The 21386-nt window shown below is 41.0% G+C and overlaps 1 protein-coding gene and 2 long non-coding RNA genes across 4 annotated transcripts in view; 2 read left to right on the forward strand and 1 right to left on the reverse strand.

Annotated features, from left to right (window-relative positions):
* The window catches only part of LOC307209719, a 64790-nt gene that overhangs the window by 19135 nt on the left and 24269 nt on the right, over positions 1-21386 (forward strand). The window lies entirely within an intron of this gene.
* NUP210 (nucleoporin 210) overlaps positions 1-21386 on the reverse strand; it is a 92225-nt gene that overhangs the window by 6352 nt on the left and 64487 nt on the right. Inside the window, exons 27-36 of the mRNA XM_079964960.1 lie at positions 21062-21193; positions 19867-20025; positions 16635-16720; positions 12974-13148; positions 8661-8836; positions 6441-6658; positions 4095-4231; positions 3146-3269; positions 1720-1866; positions 697-944 (exon numbers count right to left, since the gene is read on the reverse strand). Of these exons, the coding sequence (XP_079821086.1) occupies positions 697-944; positions 1720-1866; positions 3146-3269; positions 4095-4231; positions 6441-6658; positions 8661-8836; positions 12974-13148; positions 16635-16720; positions 19867-20025; positions 21062-21193 (1602 nt within the window). The remainder of the gene's footprint in view (positions 1-696; positions 945-1719; positions 1867-3145; positions 3270-4094; positions 4232-6440; positions 6659-8660; positions 8837-12973; positions 13149-16634; positions 16721-19866; positions 20026-21061; positions 21194-21386) is intronic.
* Positions 5163-21136, forward strand: LOC307209739. Its single transcript, XR_013835737.1, has 4 exons — positions 5163-5626; positions 8407-8450; positions 16858-17002; positions 21089-21136. It is a non-coding gene; the product is annotated as an uncharacterized lncRNA (long non-coding RNA).

Here is a 21386-nt window from a genome sequence, read left to right on the forward strand (position 1 = left end):
TTCTCTCTCTCCTGATATTCCCGAAGGTGTGTTATGGTATCATAAATCATTTTTGGTCTTCATTTGTTCAAGTCCCTTGCCAACTCTACCTTTCTGTATTAAAAATAGGGTAGCTAAAATGCAAATGGTATTCCCCCCCACTCAACTTATGAAGCTGAATACCAATATGAGTATTTGTTTCCTTTAATGACTGCTTAAATTCTACTTCACACCCTTGGGTATATTCACATAAAGATGAACTTCAATTAATTTGACTTCTAATTTTATTAGCTTACTAATGTAACTAATTAAAGGAGAATTTGCACTGGGTGGCCTAGATAACACCCACCTAATTACAGGAAATCAAAACAGTAACTATGTGAAATATATATGCAGAATAGTGTAGTGCACAGAAAAAAGCCCAAGCTGATCTAAGTTTGTGCCTCCTTTGACTTCCTTTCAGTGGTCTCTTTCAGTGAATAAAATACATCTTAAAGTACCTGTTTTAAACTTATTTTTAACTTTTCATACAAAGATTGACAATATGATGGATATTGTCTTTACACCCCAAATTTCTGTTACTGTCTGAAATCCAATTTGCTTTGAATTTTTCATTGTAGCTCAAATGTTGCTGTTTATTGGACTGCTGTGCGTGGTATCCACATTGGCTCATGGAAACATGACATTAACAAATTGAAAATACTGGTCATGACTTACCACAAGATTTTCAAGAATTTCAGTGGCTCCAAATATCTTCACATCAGAACTTGTGTAATGATTATTCAAGGCAATTTCAGTCTGATTAGCGTAAAATCCCGGATTAAATGGCACTTCGGCACTGATCCACTCTGAGAAATGGCTGCTTTGGACTGAAGCTGTTACAACAACAGCCGTTTTGCTCATACTCAGTTGTTTTAGCTGCTTGTCCGCAAGTCTGTGCATTGTGATGGAACAAGTATAATGTCCTAAAGAACCAAGAACAATTTGAATAATAATAGCTTGTTCCCCCTCAGTGTACACTGGTACCTCGGGTTAAGAACTTAATTTGTTCTGGAGGTCTGTTCTTAACCTGAAACTGTACTTAACCTGAGGTACCACTTTAGCTGCTGTGCCGCCATGCAATTTCTGTTCTTATCCTGAAGCAAAGTTCTTAACCCAGGGTACTACTTCCAGGTTAGCGGAGTCTTTAACCTGAAGCGTCTGTAACCTGAAGCGTCTGTAACCCGAGGTACCACTGTAGTTTTCTACACTGTTGAATGTTTTGCACTCCAGTCCTAAGCATGTTTATTCAGAGGCTCAGTTAATGTCAATAGGGCAACCTTAGCATGAAAACACCACAGTCAACGTCATATGTAGAGTTGACATAAGAGACAGTGTTCTGTGCTTGCAAACTGAAATTGACATGAGCAAAGAGCTTTCCAGGTCCAATGTTTTACACTGTTTTGAAGCACTGAGAAACAAGGGTGTTTGCAAACACTGAAAAGCAGCTTGCTATCACCTGCTGTGTTGTCTTCACTTAACACTGCAGTTCTAGCCAATCATCATTAAACTTGTTTGGCACATTTGTATCTCTATATTCCCATGTCGCTCATTATTACTTTATTACTTATGTACTGGATTATTATTTTTGCTCCCTCAACTCATTACTCAGTATTATCTTAACAGGATAAATATAGTACCATAGCATGCACGACGGACTGGAGAGTGCTTGGTGTGATTTGGGGCTTCTTTATGTCTTACCTGAATCTACATCAAACCCAGGTTCTGCTGCAAAAATTTCAGAGGCTGGAAAATCAAATATATCATTGTTGAAATGAAGTTGGCAATTGATACTAGACTGGGGCCTCATTTCTTCAATTACTTCAATCTGGGCGGGTGAACATTCTCCTAAGGAAAATTGTGTAAAAGAATTAAAATAGAAGAAAAACAAACATTTTTAAAAAGAAATAGCAGAACCTGGTAGTAAGAAATTTAATCTTTAACTGTAATCTTCTTTATACCATTAAGCATATAAAGCAAGAGACATTTACTAGAGCAGGAAGACTTATACAGCTGCCTTTTCTCACCTATGACATGAAAGCATTTAACACCGACAGCTTTACAACAATAATTATTGAGAGTGAATGAGGTATAAAGTGTTGCCAGGTGATAGGTCATATTAAGCCACAGGTAATTTCACTTCATTTAAACTTTGGATCAAGGCCTTGTAACCAGTAGGCCTGGTATACTATGGAAGTCTCACTAATGTGTTTTCCAGAGGTTGTCAAGAAGATAAATTGTGTCATTTATTATTGGATTGAAATGAAGCACTAGTTCCCTTGGACACATATTCAATATATCAGAAAGTACTGAGTACTCAGCACTGCATTGTTAAAATATGCTTGCTTGTTAATCATTAAACGTGTGTTAAATGGCACAGAAATTACTATTTATGCTTTCAACATGCACCCATCTGAAATACTTCTAAGTAATTGTAGAGGTATATGTTCTCAGAGCACCCTCCCAAACTCTAAATTAAGTTCTTCAAAAGGAATAAAGATCAAAGTATTGAACGATCACAAGTTTGGCAGATGGTTGGCTAAATAGACTCATTCAAAAATTGCCACTCTTGGTGAAAGGAGTAGATGATTGTGTTCCCCTCTGCTGATCATATAAAGGCATAATTGAGGCAGGATATCTGCACGTAAGCATGGGTGTACAATCATAATTCTTATTTTCTTCTCCTGTTCTTTAACAAGAGGGAAGGATCACGCAAGGTGGGCTTCCGCCCAAACTAGCAGAAGTGCAGCAGCACCCAGTTTATTGATTTATTAACGTCATATTCTGCTTCCCAGTAAAGCTTTCAAAATGGGTTACATTTAAAGGACCCTAAGAGGGATTATGGGTCATGTATGAAATACATGTCTGTGTTGAGGCTGAAACCTTGCTGTTTTTCCATGAAAGGTATGTGCTCCACTAATATTGAACATCATTAATTCAGCTAAGTGAAAAATTACATATGCCCTAAAATAATTATTTAGATGCCTTCCCATAATGAAACTCAACAAGCTGTACACAGAGATAATAAATGGTGTAGTATTTATACATAAAATTAATGTTACATAGAAAAGCTTGCCTGTTTGGTCCAAGTTTTCACACTCAAACATAAAGTTAATAAATATGGTACCTTTCAGATTTTTGCTTCCATGCCCAATTTTAACTACAACTTTCGAAGTTAAAGTGCCCTGCAAACTTGTTTTCATTCCACTTCCATGTGTTGCCACAATCTTTTGAGGTACATTAATCGACACCTTGAAGGAAAAATAAGAGATCATACTATCACTTATTTATGTGGATGCAATTCCCACTGAGCCACAAAAAACGTCTGTGCATAAAGATCTGGCTATGCAGAGTCGAATTAAATGACGAATGTTCTGTCTGTGCAAGCAACTCCACCTCTCCTCCCCCATGTGCTGTTCTTGGGATTCTCTGAGCCCCACTCCAAGCCAATTTTGGGGAGCATGTGGAGGGAGGCGGGAAGAAAGCCCCATTGTACAAGCAGAAGTCCTTGTGCAGAGCTTCCACTGGCAGGGCTCGTTGGGAGAATCCTGCCCACAGTACTTGGAAGACAGAACATTTTCAGAGCAAAATTGTAGTATAGCTTAATCTCACCAGTGGTTTAATTCACCCATACCACTTAGTCAAGTATAGAATACTAATATGTCAAAGCTATTTGGAATTTAGAAGCATTTTAGCTTTGCGCAGATGAAACTTGTCATATAAGAATAACAGATGGATGCAAACGTAATATTAGGTGACATGGCTGCTTTTGACATGGATGAAGACTAGATGGGATATCCACAAGCATTTCATTAGAGGTTTTCCTTTCAGCAACTCTCCTAAAATTTAAAATGCAGCTTGGTGCACAAAACTGTTGAAAACACGGCATTTCCTTTAAACAGTTTGCAGATCAAATCTCAAAGCTGCTTTTTAAACTTGAAGAAATTTACCAAGCAATTTGGTATGTGGGGACAGCTGATGAGAAAAAGACACTCAGATGCTGCATATGCTTCCTTTTAGTCACAGGAAGTCTCCACCCAGAGCAACATGACAAATGAAATTCAGAAGTGTCTCACCTCCCGGTAGGTCTTAAGCAATCCATGGACCTCATAATATATTGTAACAGTTCCAGAATTCCTTGCTACTGCTACTCCTGTCTTTGGATCAATCTGAAGAATACTATTTGAAGAAGAACTCCATGTTCCTGCCAAACCTGTGAAAAATATATAATCAGATTAACTATTGCTACATCAAGTTATTTCACTAGTCTTACTCAAGAAGAACACCTATTGCATGTAACATGGAGCTTGATGCTGAATCTTAAAATTAAATGTTAAATGTGCCATGGCTGATAAAAACTGAATAAAAATGTGTGCATGCATACAGAGTGTGAGATCACTTTTTTTTGCAAACAGGGGCAGACACCCATCTAGTGAGGAACAATGATTTTCAAGGAAAAACACGGGAAGGTCTGGCCTGGTGCATTTGTTCATCTTTTGCAGCAGCCTGCAAAAGAGCTACATCTACCCTGCTCAGATTTCTGCTTTTGTCTTACATCCTGCCTAAAGCCCAGCATCCGGTTCAGTCACAGCAACTGCCTTAGCAAAAGCCACAGCACTAGTCACTGCTGCCACTCAGCCAGGAAGCAGACAGGGGGATTATCTGGCCATAAAGAGAATGGTGAAGAAGTCCTTCAGAGTTAAGCTTAATGCTGCTCTATTCATTATGGGTGCGACATGAGTCCTGATCAAAATTGCTCCATTGCACCGACATGGTGTAACACTTCTTCTTCTTTGGCGATCACTCATAGCCAAGTAAGATTGTCTTCAATGAACACGGTCTTAACAGTGAGTCCATGTGACTGTGGAGGCCAATTCTGGATCCACACGTCCTTCCACAGTGGGGACATAGGTTTCCGCATGGAAGTTGATCACAGTGAGGATTTGCCAAACGTGCCTTCCTCTTAGCTCGTTACTCCTTTTTGCCCTGCGTTCGTGCTTCTTATTGTCTTCCAAAGCAACTACTCTATTCCCAACTTAAGAATGGAAAGCAAAATACCAGTGGACAACAAAAGAGGTTTAAAGACACTCTCAAGGCAAATCTAAAAACACACACCATAGTATAAGCACTGATAACTGGAAAACACTGGCATGTGAGCGCTGCAACACTAGTCATGTACTGAGGGTGTTTGTTTTTCCTCCAAGGAAGTGCAAACGTCTGAGAAAAACACAGTTTGTGATCCAATGAAGAAAACTGCCCCAAATGGCTTGTCTCATAGCTCTAGCCTACATGTTGAGCAGTTTAAATGACTCCCAGGTGATAGCTGCCTCTAAGAGCATAACACTCTTTATAAGCCAAAAGCATCGCTGATAGAAAAAGGGGCCTTCCAAACCAGACCAACTTTGAAAAGTGGGGATATGACTGGCCCAAGCGATATTCATCTGATTTCATTTAGGGTAATTGGATTTCCCCTCCCAAAGGGACTACTATAATTGTTCACAAAGAAGTTGTAAGATACAACTAGCAGAAGGTAAACAGTAAACAGGATTTAAAACAAAACAAAACTGAAGAACCAGCAGCATTTACAACAAAGACTAAAGGCAACAAGGTAAGAAGTTTAGAGTAAACTAGCTAGTCTTCCCACTGCACCAACCACACACACACACACACACACACACACACACAAACGTAGAGCAAGAGGAAAAAGGCACTGATAGAAAACTTAGCAGGGCTTCTTAACCAGTCTGCCCACTTTATCCCAGCCTAGGTTACATAAAAACTGCCCATGGATGGCGTATTAGCTTTCTTTGAAGTACCTTTTTTCTGGTACAGTGGAATTATTTAGCATATTTCAGAAGGCCACATTCTCATCCATGCATTGTGTGGCCCTGTCCTCCTAATCAGCATCCTGGCAGGCTCATGCCAACACCAGCACCATATTAGTTTTAACCCATCCTCTGAAATCTGTATATCACTCTATGAATATTCTTCTTCAAAAATTATATAAATAAGACTGCCATCACTTCGGCTCTCTGACATGCATTCCTTCAAATTTGATTGTCTGCCTCATGACCTACTTCACATAAAAAGTGGTCCCTCTAGTTTTTCCATATACGGATAGCAAAATTCAATTATATTACTCCTTTAAAGATCAATAGAAATGACAACCATTCAGAGCAAAATGACGTATTGATTTGATATAGTTAAAGACAGAGGAGCTGATTAAATTGGTTCATCTCTTTAGCAGGGATAGGGCCTGACATTTGATAGTAGAACAACATAATGAATAATGTATTTGGTTGTTTTGAAAATGTGCTGCATCTACAACTGTATGAAGTTTCCATGGCAATTTAATGTTGCCATACACCCTATTTTATTGTCACAATTCTCAGTTAGTGTCAATTATTATTCTGATTCCTTACCTTCTTGGTTTACCAGTGAGGAAGTTAAGCAAAGGACGTCACCTTTAACAATATCTCTGAGCTCAGGGTATATGGCATGTTGCACAGGAAGAGGCACATAATCGGCAATAATGCTGTTCTCTGCATCCCATACTTTAAGCAAACTTAGTCCGACATTCATTGTTCGGATTATTAATGTGTTGTTGGAGGCTCCTTTCCCTACCTGTACAAAATCATCTCTATGGACAAAAAGTAGTGAATAATTTAAAAAGTGGTATCCAAGGAAATAAGAGCATTTTATTATATCCCAGAATCAAGAGAAGTCAAAAGACAGCAGATCAAAATAGCTACATCCCTCACATGCTACAGAAAGTTGTGTTAACATCTATATTTCCCAAAAGCTAAACATTAGGAAGGTATTGAACTCCAACACACAGTTCCTTCTGCAGTATTTCCAAGCAAATGTACATAGTACCAGATACCAGCCACTTATAAATAATCATTTTCAACTGATAAGAGTCATTTGCATGCCCAGGCACAGTGAGTCTGCTGCCCCTGAGGCCGGGTGTGTGGACAGAAGTTATAACCACAGTTTTATGTTTTGAGATAAAAACAGGACACATCTTGATCACTGATGTAAGTAGGCTTTGACATAGGCATTGGGTGTGTCCTGAAATATCTAGCCCACCTGCAAGTTGATTATTATCGGGAGTTGATCCTGGGTTAGGATTGCCCTATGACATACATCAAAGAGGTGCAACCCATCGGCATCACCATTTTGGAGAGTGCTATGGCCGTCTGGGTGTTCAGGCAGAAGAAGCTACCCTAGGACCCCTTTAGTGGGATACCCTGATTCTATAGAGGGGTAGGCTTCCTACCAACCCCCCTCTGCCCTTGACTAGGGATTCAACCTAATGACTTATCCACCACAAGTTGTGATGATTGCTATGAGGTAAGCAAAAAAACCTAGGCAGGCCCAATTCAACTGGAGGAGAAATTCCTGCCTGGTCATGAATACAGCAACCAATACTTCCATAGCAAGGTCATACCCCCAACACACTCATGCACATTTGGGTGGAGTTCTAATGCTGCAGAAGGGTAGACAGGGTGGGAGACCCTGTTCTGACTGAGCTGCTGGGTCCGTGGGCAGTCTTAATTTATGTGTAAGGGGCTGACCTGAGTGAAGACTCCCATAGGAGTCCTTGGTCAGGTGCCTGACTTCAGGCCCACCTGTGATTGGCCAAATTCACTGGCTGGCCTTATTCAAACCCCACAGCCAGTGGGACAAGACATGATATCTCCCACTAGCTGTTGGGGAGCTGGAAAAGAAGACCCCAGGCAAAGACACTGGGCTGCAATTGCTGTAATATGCCAATAAAGGATCAGCAAACTTTATAAATTACTAGTATTTGATGCTCAGTAAAATGGCTTGAAAGTTCTGTGAACAAGTGGGATTTATGGCAAGTAAATGTGTTTAGAATTACTATTTAATCCAACTGGGAAAAGACACGATTTCAAGGCACTGATTTGGCCTGAGCAGATTTAAATTTTTTTATTTAAATTACTTTTAAGCAGTCTCCTTTCTTTTTTCCTATATATGCAAAGCCTTAGGGACGCGGGTGGCGCTGTGGGTAAAACCTCAGCGCCTAGGACTTGCCAATCGCATGGTCAGTGGTTCGAATCCCTGCGGCGGGGTGTGCTCCCGTCATTCGGTCCCAGCTCCTGCCCACCTAGCAGTTCGAAAGCACCCCTAAGTGCAAGTAGATAAATAGGTACCGCTTTCTAGCGGGAAGGTAAACGGCGTTTCCGTGTGCTGCGCTGGTGCCGGCTCGCCAGAGCAGCTTCATCACGCTGGCCACGTGACCCGGAAGTGTCTCCGGACAGCGCTGGCTCCCGGCCTCTTAAGTGAGATGAGCGCACAACCCTAGAGTCGGACACAACTGGCCCGTACGGACAGGGGTACCTTTACCTTTACCTTTATGCAAAGCCTTGGAGTAATTCCATGGAAGACGTGCATTGATCACTTTCCAGGTGGGTGGTTTGTTCAGATCATATCATATCAAAGCACCAGTATACCAGCTTTAAATCACACTTTTCAGTTCTTTTATCTGTTCACTGAACATGTTTAAACAGCTAACCCAAGGGGGTCGTCAGTTGCTGAGGTATCAGTACCTTGAATCCTCCCACATACTCAGCTATTTATATCTGCTGTAAAATTAAGCTAATTGTATAGACAAGTACCTGTTGACTGCAAAGCTAAGCACAGAATTTTGTGAATGGAAAGTATCTCCAAAGCTGTCATGGAAGTAGATGGTCAAGGTCAACGTCATGCCCAATGGTAATGCCAATAATGCTTCATGGTTTTGTGTACGGAAAATTGGGTTCATGGATATTCTCAAGTAGGAAATAGGAGCCACCTAGGGAAATAGGGGAAAACAGAGTATGAGATTGTTTTACCTACTGGCCAAATTGCTTATAAGTCATCATCTTTTAATGTTTTTACCTTTAACCCTTATTGCACTCCTAATAAACACTCCAGGGTTGTGGAATAGTGAGTGTGTGCATGTGTGTATCTCCTACTCACTGCATGGAAGGTGGATTATTATTATGCCACTGGAGTTCCGAAGCTGTTTTATCTTTCTAAATTTAATGTGAGATAAGGTGTGTGTATATAGGAGGCTATATATGTGAATGGAGGAGCAATTTCAGATCCAGATCATTATGTAAAGATCCTAAGGGTCACATGTTTCATTTTCTGTGCACCCTGATTTGGATGATTCCCAGGTTACCCCACTCCATGAGGGGGCTTCAGCATCATTCTATATCATGTGATGCAGCTTGTCCATAATCCCCAGACTCCTGGGGATGACTTCCTCAGGCCAGTCCTGCTCCTCAGTTACTCAGGAGTGTGTGACTACAGAATCAACAGTGTGCACCTTGAAGATTGCCTAAGCTGTCCCAAAGGGGCAGAGCCATTTAAAGAGAAGGCCCTGACAGATGACTCTGGTCCTTTGTTGAAACATTATCTTCCTTCGCTCATCCAGCAAGGCCTCCTGGGAGCTGCCTGGCTTAATTCTAATAGGTTCTGGTAATCACTATTACTTTCCCCTTGAGCCCCAAGCTCCAACAGAACCTGAGAATATGATGATTTGTTTTTTTAAAAAGCTTCAGCTCTGTAGATGTACAAACTAATTAAGCAATCCACAAAACCTCATGGGTAACAAGAAAATGCTTATATGCCTCATTAGACATATATATATGCTGTAAAATAAAAAGGATTTAAAATAAAAATGTATTAGGATAGTGTCAGAGCTGCCCGAGGTCCCAGCTCACAAAGGACCAATGCCAGTTCTTGTTATATACAAAAGTCTTTATTGAAGATCAGTTTCGATTTCAAAGCCGCGGCGCGCAGCTCTACGTCTTGGAGTCTAGACCGCTGAAGCTCCGTCTGAATCTCCTCCCCCCAAACACCAGTTTAAGACTCTAGCCTTGCTCCACCTCTTCCTTTGCTCTTTCCTCCTCTGGGTCCGCCTGTCCACTTTCTAGACTCTTCTGACGCTGAGTCCCCTGAGTCTTCCCCCTCCCTCCGGCGGGCTTTAGGACCTGGTTCCCCATTCGGGTCTTCTGCTGTCCTGCACGCCTGTACATTTGAACTTGGCGCGTGCGCCCAGCCGGCAACCTTCCTCCTGACCGTTACACTGCTCCTGTCACTGCTTCCCCCTTCGGGGGGGCCAGCTGGATCTGACTTCCCCTCCGTTCCCTCACTCAGCGATGGAGGCGTGGTCAGCCCTGACTCATCTTCTCTCCCTACTGGAGGAGACGCTGGCCCTGATACATGGGACTCCTCCCCCCCCCCGCTACGCTCTGGTGGGGAAACTGGTCCTGATTTCCAGCTGCTGCTTTGGGAGTCCCCGCTGGCCCCTTGCTTCTGGTGCGTCCCTCCTGGGACCCCCCTTGCCCTGGCCATCGGCGCCCCCTTCTGGGAATCTTCTGAATCGCTGGAGAGGCTCATGGAATCTCTCGGGCCACTGTCATACTCCCCTACGCTGCCCTCAGATTCTTCCCCTTCGCTCTCCGTTTCCTCTCTCCCCTGTGCCTCTGCTCCTGAGCCCCTGACAGATAGGTTCCACTAAATGTACATGGACTCATATACCTTGCTATCATTAACAGGTCCTTTTGTAAATAAATTCTATAGTGAATATGGTATCAACCAAACTTCTTTCACAGGCCTGTACAACTTGTGGTCACCAAGCTGAACAAGGCTCACTATGGGCTCATTAATTCGCTGCTTTTGCTGCTTGCTTGGGATTGCAGAAACAGGTGGAAAGTAAAGAACCTGGTAGGCCATAATACACCCCATGTGGTCTTCAGAAGCGCAATCCTATGTGTGCTTATTCAGAAGCAAGCATCACTGTGTGATTAACAGGGCACACTCCCAGAAGTGTGCAAATACTGCAGCCTAAATAGATACGCAGCAGTATTAACTTGCAAGGACCTGTCAAGTCAATGGATTTACAAAGGATTTATTATGAGACTGCATTTTTGTTATTAATTAATGAAGGCAAACCTGCCTGACTTATTTAGGTTAGCTTTCAAGAAGAGAGAAAGGGGAAAAATAAGATTTTCTTTGATACTGCTCTGGAAAATAAATGAAGGAAACAAAGAAACACCCTCACACACCTATGAGAAACCCTTCCTCTTAAGTTTACCTTGTAGCAAAGAAAGGCCTTTCTCTTTTTTTCCTCCTGAAGAGGCTCTCATAGTTTTACATTTTACTACAAAATGTACACGTACTCTAAAATGGTGTTTTACTAGCTATCTGGGGCAAAGGATATATATCTTGGTTGTTTGGTTCGTAATATCCAATAATGGAAGAGAGAACTGTATACACCGGTATTTTAAGCCATGTCTTGCTGCCTCTAAAATGCTGCTAGCTTCATGCCAAGTCCACCCATTCCTTTTCAAGCATGCATTCAAGTTGCTTTTACATTTAACTCTCTTGACAAGTCAGATACTACTACAGTGGTACCTTGGGTTACATACGCTTCAGGTTACAGACTCCACTAACCCAGAAATATTATTTCGGGTTAAGAACTTTGCTTCAGGATGAGAACAGAAATCGTGGAGCAGCGGCACAGGAGGCCCCATTAACTAAAGTGGTGCTTCAGGTTAAGAACAGTTTCAGGTTAAGAACAGATCTCCAGAACGAATTAAGTTCTTAACCTGAGGTACCACTGTATACATTTTTTTTCTAAAAGAACCTTACCATTTAGTCCTTTCTCTTTCCCTCCTCCAACATAGTATTTTGTTCTCACTTTCTATTACCTCTAAATATTGTTCTATGCCAATATTTCCCAAAGTTCTGATGCTGAGAGACATATTTCCCGAATTAAAACTAGAAGTGAACTGCTGCTTCCACACCAGTTACTGATCTGAGCTGTGGCCAGTAGATTCCCCTTTGGGCAGGTAGATTCTTATGTGGGGAGGTAGGTTTGCCCATGCCTTTGAAGCAGGGATGGAAACCTGTGGCCTGCTAAATGTTGCTGGATTATTAACTCCCACAGGTCACACCAATTAGACCCACCTTTTAAGCAGTGGCCCCACCACTATAGAACTGCCTTCCACAGGATGTGAACTTGGTTCTATCCTTGACTGTTTTTAACAAGGACTGGATGATGCAGTCTAATTTGAAATAAATAACAACAACAATTTACATCTGTTGCTGATTTTTAAATATATATATCACTTTTTATGTTTTAAGTAGTTATATTATGCTCTTTTAGCTGTGAACCACTTCCTGGCAGGCCTTTTTGTCTCAAAAGTCTGTATTTCTTTTTTAAAAAAAGTGATTTCTACCACATCCCCCCATTGGTGCAACTAGCTCATTTAATGAGCCAGTGTGCAGGGATGCAGCAGACTTACCCCTTGCCCTTGGAATGCCAACAGAATAAGTTATGGCCAGTGCAATGATGTGTATGGAGGCACAATGAGCCTTTAATTAATTAAATTCTAGTGGGAATATTTCAGCTTCATCTTCTTTTAGAGGCTTAGTTACCCCCCATTCAGGACCAGGGAATACCCCACACATGCTCTCCCCACAACCACAAGGAAATGCAACTTTCAAGAACAAATGCTTTTACAGGCATGGGAACAGTTACTTATTACAGCTTATACAAAATGTTGCTTAAGCGTCACATTTATTTTTACAATCTATTTTTCAATATATAAACTATTTTTTAGTATATCTATGTCCAGCAAAACAGGTTCATATATTAGTCATGTGTACCCATATTTTCTTAATTTTGGTCAGCATTGTTACATTTAATCTTTTCCAAATAAGCAATGTCAAAGTTTTATTGCAGAACAGCACAAGTGCTTAGCCATTCTGTTAAAACAGAATTGATGGCTACTCTTTTGCACTTTCCAAGCTGAAGTTACAATTACTGTCTCCAGCTGGAATAATGGGAAATTACAATTTTAAATCAGAGGCAAATAGCAGTCGCCATTCTAATCTCCTTGAAGAGAACAGGGGAAAAAAGAACACAAAACACTACCTTGATAGTGACAGTAAGGGTCTGGTTGATTCCAAATGGCTCTTGTGAAATTACTTGTACTGTTGACAGTCCTATCAGGGATCCAGAATTAAGGAGGCCTCTCTCATCAATCTGCACCACAGGAACTCTATCCTGACGATCCAAGACATGGTAAATTAGAGTAGCAACTCGGTCCCTTGATAAAACAAAGAGAAAAATAAATAGAACCACTTTAAGACTCTTAAAATGCAAACCTCAATGTTTGCAACACGGTTTTATATAAACCATGTTGCCATATGTCAGCACACCACTGATTTGCTGTTGAATTTTTATCTAAGATTCAAGGGTTCAGATTTTGATTTCAAGCATCCTTGTAAGACGTCTTATCTGTGCTTATGTGTCAGGGAACTGCCATCAGTGCCGGAGGGAGAGAGCAAAATCCAGAGAGATTCCAGAGAGCGTCCCGGGATTGGGAGAGGCAGCCCATCTTCTGGGGAAGAGAATCAGCGTAGCACCAGTGGAGAAGGGGGGCAGGTGGGGGAAGCGGCGAGGCAGTCCCATGACTCCTTGCTGGGGACCAGCGGGGAGAGTAGGGGTCCTCCACTGCCTACGCCCTCCTTGCGCAGAAGGCTTTCGCGCAGAGAGAGTAGGAGGAGACTAGGCGTTAAAGAGCTTATTTGCTGGAAGAAGTTTAAGAAACGCCCACTGACAGATTCTGCCAGTGATTGGGGCAGCCACGGGTGAGTGGCTGTCCGGACAGAAAAGGTTCACTCAGGCAACCCAGCCAGGTGTTTGCACCGGCTTACGCACGAGCAACCCCTAGAACCATTACATTATGCATATATTACAATCCACTTGCTGTTTGCTGCCCTGCAGTGTCATCATTCACTGATGTAAACTTGATTCAGAATACTAATGGACAGGACTCCAGGATGCTGCCTGCCTTCAGAGGTATTTCCTATAAACAGGCTTCAGAGTAAGATTAGTCTGCCAGGTTCAGAGCTGGTATTAAAAATACACAACAGGAACATGACTAAGCAGAACTTCCTGGAAATTGTTTGTACACAACACTGATATTAAAAACATCTCTCCATGGCATTGCTGCATTAATAATAATAAAAAATAGTGCAAAGGCTAGTAATATGACGTACACATATTCTATGCACATGACAGTACAAGCTGTTTTATTCAACTGGAAATATAGGTGTTTTCTATAAACAAATACAGTAAAATACCAGTATGTATCTTAAAATATCTGCCAGCAAGCGTTATCTGGTCCCCGAACAGAAAGTGTGAAGCTGTTGGGAAAAGAGAGCTTTTTGCTCAGTAGACATTTGCTTTAAGAAGCACTTCTATTTCAATAGAAATCACTGTGTGTGTGTTTTAATATAGCCAAAGAAATGCACAGCATCTAGAAGATCTTCCCTATCAACTTGAACTTCATCTTGTCAAAGCGGCAAAGATGATTCAGCCAAAGATGACACAATAAGGCCATGTTGGAGGATTTGTTTCGTTTACGAAGCCAGACTCACTCAGTGTCCATTTTCAAAGGCAGTACAAATCTATGGAGATGATGGGCCTTTTATGCCCTTTGAAACAGAGACAGTATGTCTCTCTCTCTCTCTCTCTCTCTCTCTCTCTCTGGTCTCCATAAAACATACTACATTGTCCCCCCCCCCCCCTTATAACTGCTTCTCCGGACAGACTGCCCAACTGCCATTTGCCATTTCTTTGAAATGATGGCAGTTTCCCCTTCATGTTCTAATATGCCAAACTGACTCATCTATATTGATGCTACTGTCCTGAAAGAAATGGTTTTCTTTCACTGATTATTTTCTTTTTTCATACAAACTGAAATTAAAGCACTCCAAAAGTTCTTAGAGATGTTCCTCCCCAATATCTGGAGGACTTTGTTTTTGCTACTACTGCATATGTATTCGTTAATGTGCGCACCCTTAAGGAATAATTTCAACTGAGTTTGATTGAACATGCATGGCTTAATTCAATAGCTATTCCCTAGGCATACATGAACGATGCAATCAAATAACTGATTTCTGGACACTAAAACTTCTTTGGGAGACCATTTATCCTAAGTTGTCGGTATGTGTGAATCTCTAAGGAAGTGTAATTTGAAATCATACCATAATTATTTGTAATTCTTCATTTCAAGTGTTTCTTGTTACAGTCCTATACACACTTATCTAGGAGAAAGCCCCATTAAGCTCAATGGGTCTATTTTCTGAGTACAGGATTGCACTGCAAAGTGGATATCAACTTTTCCTTTGATATTTGAAAATAATTACATTTTCCTAAACATAGCTGAATTGAAAATACTTGTAAGGACGAGTACTTGAATACTAACTACCCATAGTAAACAATCAGTTTGTTCATTGTTTCAGAAGCTAGAATGAGAACTATCAACAGATTGTCATCTGTCAAAAACACATTTTCATTTATTTTAGCTATTAACATTTATTAGTCACCTTTCTATGAAAGAGCTTTGCTCCATGTGACATTTAAAAACACAAAGCAAATTCTAGAAAAAAGCTAAAATGAAACATTTTAAAAACATGCTTACAGTGGTACCTCGGGTTACAGATGCTTCAGGTTACAGACTCTGCTAACCCAGAAATAGTACCTCAAGTTAAGAACTTTGCTTCAGGATGAGAACAGAAATCGCGTGGCGGCAGCAGGAGTCCCCATTAGCTAAAGTGGTATGTCAGGTTAAGAACAGTTTCAGGTTAAGAATGGACCTCCGGAACTAATTAAGTTTGTAACCCGAGGTACCGCTGTAGTTGGAACAGATTCCCTCAGGAAGTGGAGTATTTTCCTTCCTTGAATATTTTAAAGCAGAGGTTGGATGGCCATCTGTCACGATGCTTTAGCTGGGTTTCCTGCATTGGGGGGGGGGGTTGGACTAGACTCCCAGAGTCCTTTCCAGCTCTATGATTCTATGATATTTTAGAAGGGCCACCATGTTAGTTGGTTGCAACCATAGGCGCCGACTCCATGGGGCCTGAGGGGGCCCGAGCCCCCTCAAAAATTCGTTTGGGGGGGCTCTGCCCCCCCAATAATTTAAGAAAAACAAAGCCACTCCCGATCTAGAGAGGGGGTGGGGTTGCGGGCTCTTGACCCATCAACAATCTCGCGGGGCTGGCGTCAGCCCCGCGAGAAGCGGGGATTCCCCCTAGCTCATTAATATTCACTGCCCAGCCAATCGGCTGCTGCAAAGGGCGGGCCCTCACAGGTTCACTTAAGGTCGGGGCAGCCCGGGGCTCGCCCCTTTCGTTCCCCCAGCAGCAGCGGTTTGGAGGTCTTGGGCCCCCCCAATATTTTTTATAAGTCGGTATGGGCCCCCGCCCCCCACCCAATATTTTTTATAAGTCGGCGCCCCTGGTTGCAACACGACCACCACCAGGAGATGGCAATTTAAAGACTAATAAATAGGCTTTCATGGTCTAGAGTTCACTTTGTCAGATGCCTTTATGAAGGGAGATCTAGTCCATGAAAACTTATAAACAATATAAAAACAATAAACACATTCTTTAGAGTGCCACAAGACACTTCCCCCCGCTTCCTCCTGGTTTTCCGCCCCCTATGATTTTGCTTTAGGTTCCATAGTAAAACTATTATTATGTCAAATCATTTGTAAGACCAAAATGTGAAAAACATAACCACTAACCTGTTTGTCTGAACTTTAAAAAAAGAGTTTGGCGACATTAGGATCTGTCCTACTTCTACTCCCAGAATAACTAGTTTCTCAAATACCTACAAAATGAAGAAATTTTTTTTTCAGGCTTTTACAAAAGTAGCAAACAGATACATGTACTAGTCAAATATGAAACCGCTGATCTCCTAACAAAAATATGTAGCTTGTCCTTATGTGACACCATCTTTATAAAGAGATCCAAGGGGCAGCCTGAAAATTACAGACTAATTGACTTAACATCTGCTGTGGGAAAACAGTGGAAATCACTATTAAAGATAGAATTACAAAGCATATAGCAAAACAAGTCTTGCTGAAGCAGAACCAGCATGGTTTCTGCAAGGGTAAAGTCCTGTCTCACTAATTTTTTACAGTTCTCACAATAGAGAGATGTAAGATGTGGGGTGATAAGATTTGAGAGAGAAGAATTCCACTTGTGGGGTACTTTTACTAAAATGAATGGGAACCAGTCCCAATTGCTACTGCAACAATAAATACCGCAGATGTTGTATAACTATCATGGTACATAAGAGCCAAACGATTTATTGTTCTTATCTTTCTAAATGTATGACATGAATTCTCTCTGTTTCCTATCTGCTAACAAAGACACAACTTCAAAACTGTGAGCAGATGACTGCTCCATAGCAAATATATTTGCTTTTAAAACAGACAGACAGACAGACAGACAGACAGACAGACAGACAGACAGACATTTAATGTTACTTAAGCGTTGGAGAAAAAACAAGGTGGCTGGCAGGTTAGCAGCAGTCTGGTATATTCTGTTCCTATAAGAAATTTGTATGAACACCAGTGGGCCATAATCTGTAATCTGATATTCAGTGTACTTCAGTGTGCAGTAGAGTCAAAAACATTTCTACCAGCACACATAAGGAACACATTCTCCAGCTGCAATTGTATCTCAAGAGTCATGTGATACGTCATAAAGGATAACAGAAGCTGCAAACACGAAGGCATTTCACATCAGCAAATCTTATCCTTAGCTCCCTACAACTTATTTCTTATAGTGAGCAGCACACCAGAGCAAAAGGAATCTGAAAAGAAGAAAATGTTCCGTGCTGCACTTCAAACAGCAATTTCTCTTGACCATTATTTCCATCCAGCAAACTTGAAGCATGGGGATTAGCTAAAAACCCTATGCACATAGCTACTATTTCCGTATTTGTTAAATAATGTAACTTTTTAAAAATTAAGATTCCATTCAACTGTTTTGCAATGTGTAGGCTCTGAAACAAAGTATTTTCATCCAGGGTGCTCCTAGCACAGAATACTAAGTAGCAAGGGATATTGTTAGACTTATACAGACTCATGAAGTTTCTAGCTGTAGTGCCATTAACCAGTGAAAAGAGAGCACTAACTATGCTCCTGCACCAGGATGACCTAAAAATGCCATTTTAAAAGTGATGATTATTAAATATCTATGGCTTAATGATGGCATCCTGAAACCAAACTTATATCAGAAAGAACACAAACTGACATCATTGAAATCAGGCACACAAGATTTTGGGCAGCAAATCTTAAACAAAGCATTTACGACAAAAGAACTCCTTGTAAGTGTTAAGGACTTGTCTGTAGAATTTGTTTTTTGAATCATAAAAGTGTTATGGTTCTCTGAAATTAAGAGGCAGCCCAGGCATATTTTTGTGAAGTCTGTATTCCATATATAGTTTTGCCCCTTATTACTTCTGTGACTGCTTTCTTGGCTGACACAGTGCAAAATAAAGTATCTAGGAAAAGCAGGTGCAACCGTTAGGCAAAGATATATGAAAGCAGAAGACAGCTGTATCAATGCTCTCTGCCAATTGATATTGATACCTTATAATATATCCATCGTTGTACTCAAGGAACAACTTTTGTGAGTGCAACCGAATTCCACCTCCAGCTTGCCACCCAAATCTGATCTGAGGGTTTCCCACTCCTCTGGGAACAGATTTGGGGGCAGTGTGAGGAGAACACAGGGGGAGAGGAGGGCAGGTTTTAATGTGGTTATGGAGGTTTTTCCTTGTATGCAATAACTGGGTCAGGACCAGCATATAGATGAAAAATGTCAGCTTCAAATGTTTTACACTTAGGACTTTATCTGTGTATATATTTAAAGGAGCCTGAACCAGCTTAAAAAAATATATATTCCAAATTATGGTATATATACTTATGGAGGTTTGGAAGTTTAATATGAACATGCTGGATTCATTTGAACACCACTGCTGTACATAATTAAAAAACTAACCCTAATAAATGTATGTTGGCCTTTTTAGCCAGCTTTAATTAATTCAATTTATTTAGCTCCATGAAAATGCCATTTCAGCTTCATTAATTCCTCTGTGATCCTAAGCACACTTTATTCAAATTAGGAGCCAATGAAATCAATGGGACCTACACTGTTGTAATTGTGTTCAGAGTGAAATGACAGACTCACTGAAGACCTCAGCTGTTGAGCATAATTGTACTCTCTGAATATCAGAGAGCATCAAAATGCCCAGAAAAGTTATTATTGAACACATCAGATTCAAAACAAACAAATCCAAATACTGTGGAGATCTGAAATACTGGTAGAAGTTGAGTTCATCTTGATATGTATCATGATCTTGTTGACACCAGTGCTTCTTTCATAGCCCTATTTCTCTGTAACTACACATCTTACCAATGTAAAGACCTTGAGATGCATGGCTGAAATTCTACATTTAAACTGACCTGAGAATTCTGATGTACTTATCCAATGCTACAGTGCACTAACTTCAGAATTGTGTGTACCCTATACTATGAAAGCAATTTATATAAAAAAATCTGTAACTAGAAGAGCAGGATTCTGAAACAACAAGCTTATGCAAATGTCAATAAATTTGCATATATTCACTTGCTTTGAGTAATGCGTTGTGCTTCTCCTGGTTAAGGACAGGGACAGGATGCCGTGAGATACTTAAGTTACTAATCCTCAGCCATTCTTCTGGCTCCAGAGGTTCTACCAGATATTGCCTATGAGTTCATCTTCACAGACACAGCATAAAAACAAGCAAGACTCAGGTTCTCATGGTCACAGCCAATTATGCAGCCATTGTCAATTTCCCCACCATGTGCATAAGTGAAACTGTGAAACACACATATGGGCCTTGTGGTGCTGCACTGGCCCTGACACTTGTTTTTCACTAAGCACAACAGAATGGCCCTGTAAGGAATAGCAATATAATAATACCTGTATTTGGATTTCATCTGACAATTCTTTTACCATGTGGCCAAATTGCCCAGCAGAAGGATCAAGGGCTTTGACAACAAGCCTCAACCCTGTTCTTCCTTTCCCTTTACCATAAACATCCACTGCAAAGTTGCACTGGGGGGAAAGCTGAAGAGAAGCCTGAAAGACAAAATATTAGTCTAGGTAAGGAAGGAATTTCATTTATTATATTGGTTCTAATATACTTCAAAGCTCTTTAGGTTCCTGATCTCAGCTCTGACAACAGAGCTAAATAGAATTATCATTAGAAGCCATCCTGTAAATTTAGGTATACTTTGGTTGCTACTAAATTTCTTCTCTGAACTTAAAATCAGAATTATTGTAGGACGTAATTCTCAATAGGTCTAGGACCCCCCAAAGGAATCTGTTGGCTGGGCCTGTTCAGAGGGCACCAGAGAAGACTATCAGGACATGCCATTATCTACAGGTCCCTATTCAGGCTACAGTATGTAGCATGTGGACTAAGCCACACTGTACAGTTAACTATTGCCAAATGAGTTCTTATGGCAGCAGAAGTAGCAGGAAGGCTCATCCAGTGCTGTTCCTAAATACTCATTAAAATATGGGAGCTACAAATCTTATGATACTGCATGACTGCATACATGCAGAACCTTCAGCTCATGTCACAAAGCCTCTTGCTATTTACACTCAAGAGCCATCTGAAAGCGGCAACCTGCTGCAGTGAACTCTAGATCAGTGCTACACCCTCTAGCTAGATCTCTAGCTACCATTTTGACACAAGACCTGTCCTAGCCCATGACTGTCCACCAGGCAAACCTTGCCATGAGATTGCTCTAAGGTTGAATGATGCCTAGTGACCATTTGATACTGGAAGACTGACATGAAGTGGAAGGTGCCCATCAGATGCATTCCAAGCAACAGATATGGCACTGAAATCAGGTAGCAGAGTTGGTTAACCCAGTTGTACATAGGAAAGGATGCCTGTAACTCCAAGTAACCATTATTTCTGGCACCAGGAGAAACAAAATATTGGGGTGGGGGAACTTGAAGGAAGAAGATATACAATTAACTTTCTGTAGCTACCTTCAAGGTAAGCTATTAGAAAATGTAGACCAAAGTAAATGCACCCATGGGTGAAAAACACCAAGTGGGGGGGCGACTCACTCTGTGTTTAAATTTTAAACTACAAGTTTACCTCACTAAATCTTGTTTTCACATCCAGGACATCCCTTTTTGTGACAGACCAATGAAATGTTAACCCTGGCACTGCATTGCCAAATGAAAAAGGAGCTTGGTTGCTGGTGATGCCCATCACATACACTGGCATCTGGAAGAAAAGCACACATTTTAATAAAGAAATAACCCAGTGCATTTTTCCAAAGCTGCGGTCACAAACACAGAATAAGTTGATATATGTAGCAATAATCAATTGCATCAAGTCACCAATTATATTATGTCAAAACAGGCCCTATTTTATTTGACCATAACCGAAAGAAAGAAAATGAAATCGAGAACTGTCT

Source organism: Podarcis cretensis (assembly GCF_951804945.1).
Source record: "Podarcis cretensis genome assembly, chromosome: 2".
In the NCBI taxonomy this organism is placed as follows: Eukaryota; Metazoa; Chordata; class Lepidosauria; order Squamata; family Lacertidae; genus Podarcis; species Podarcis cretensis.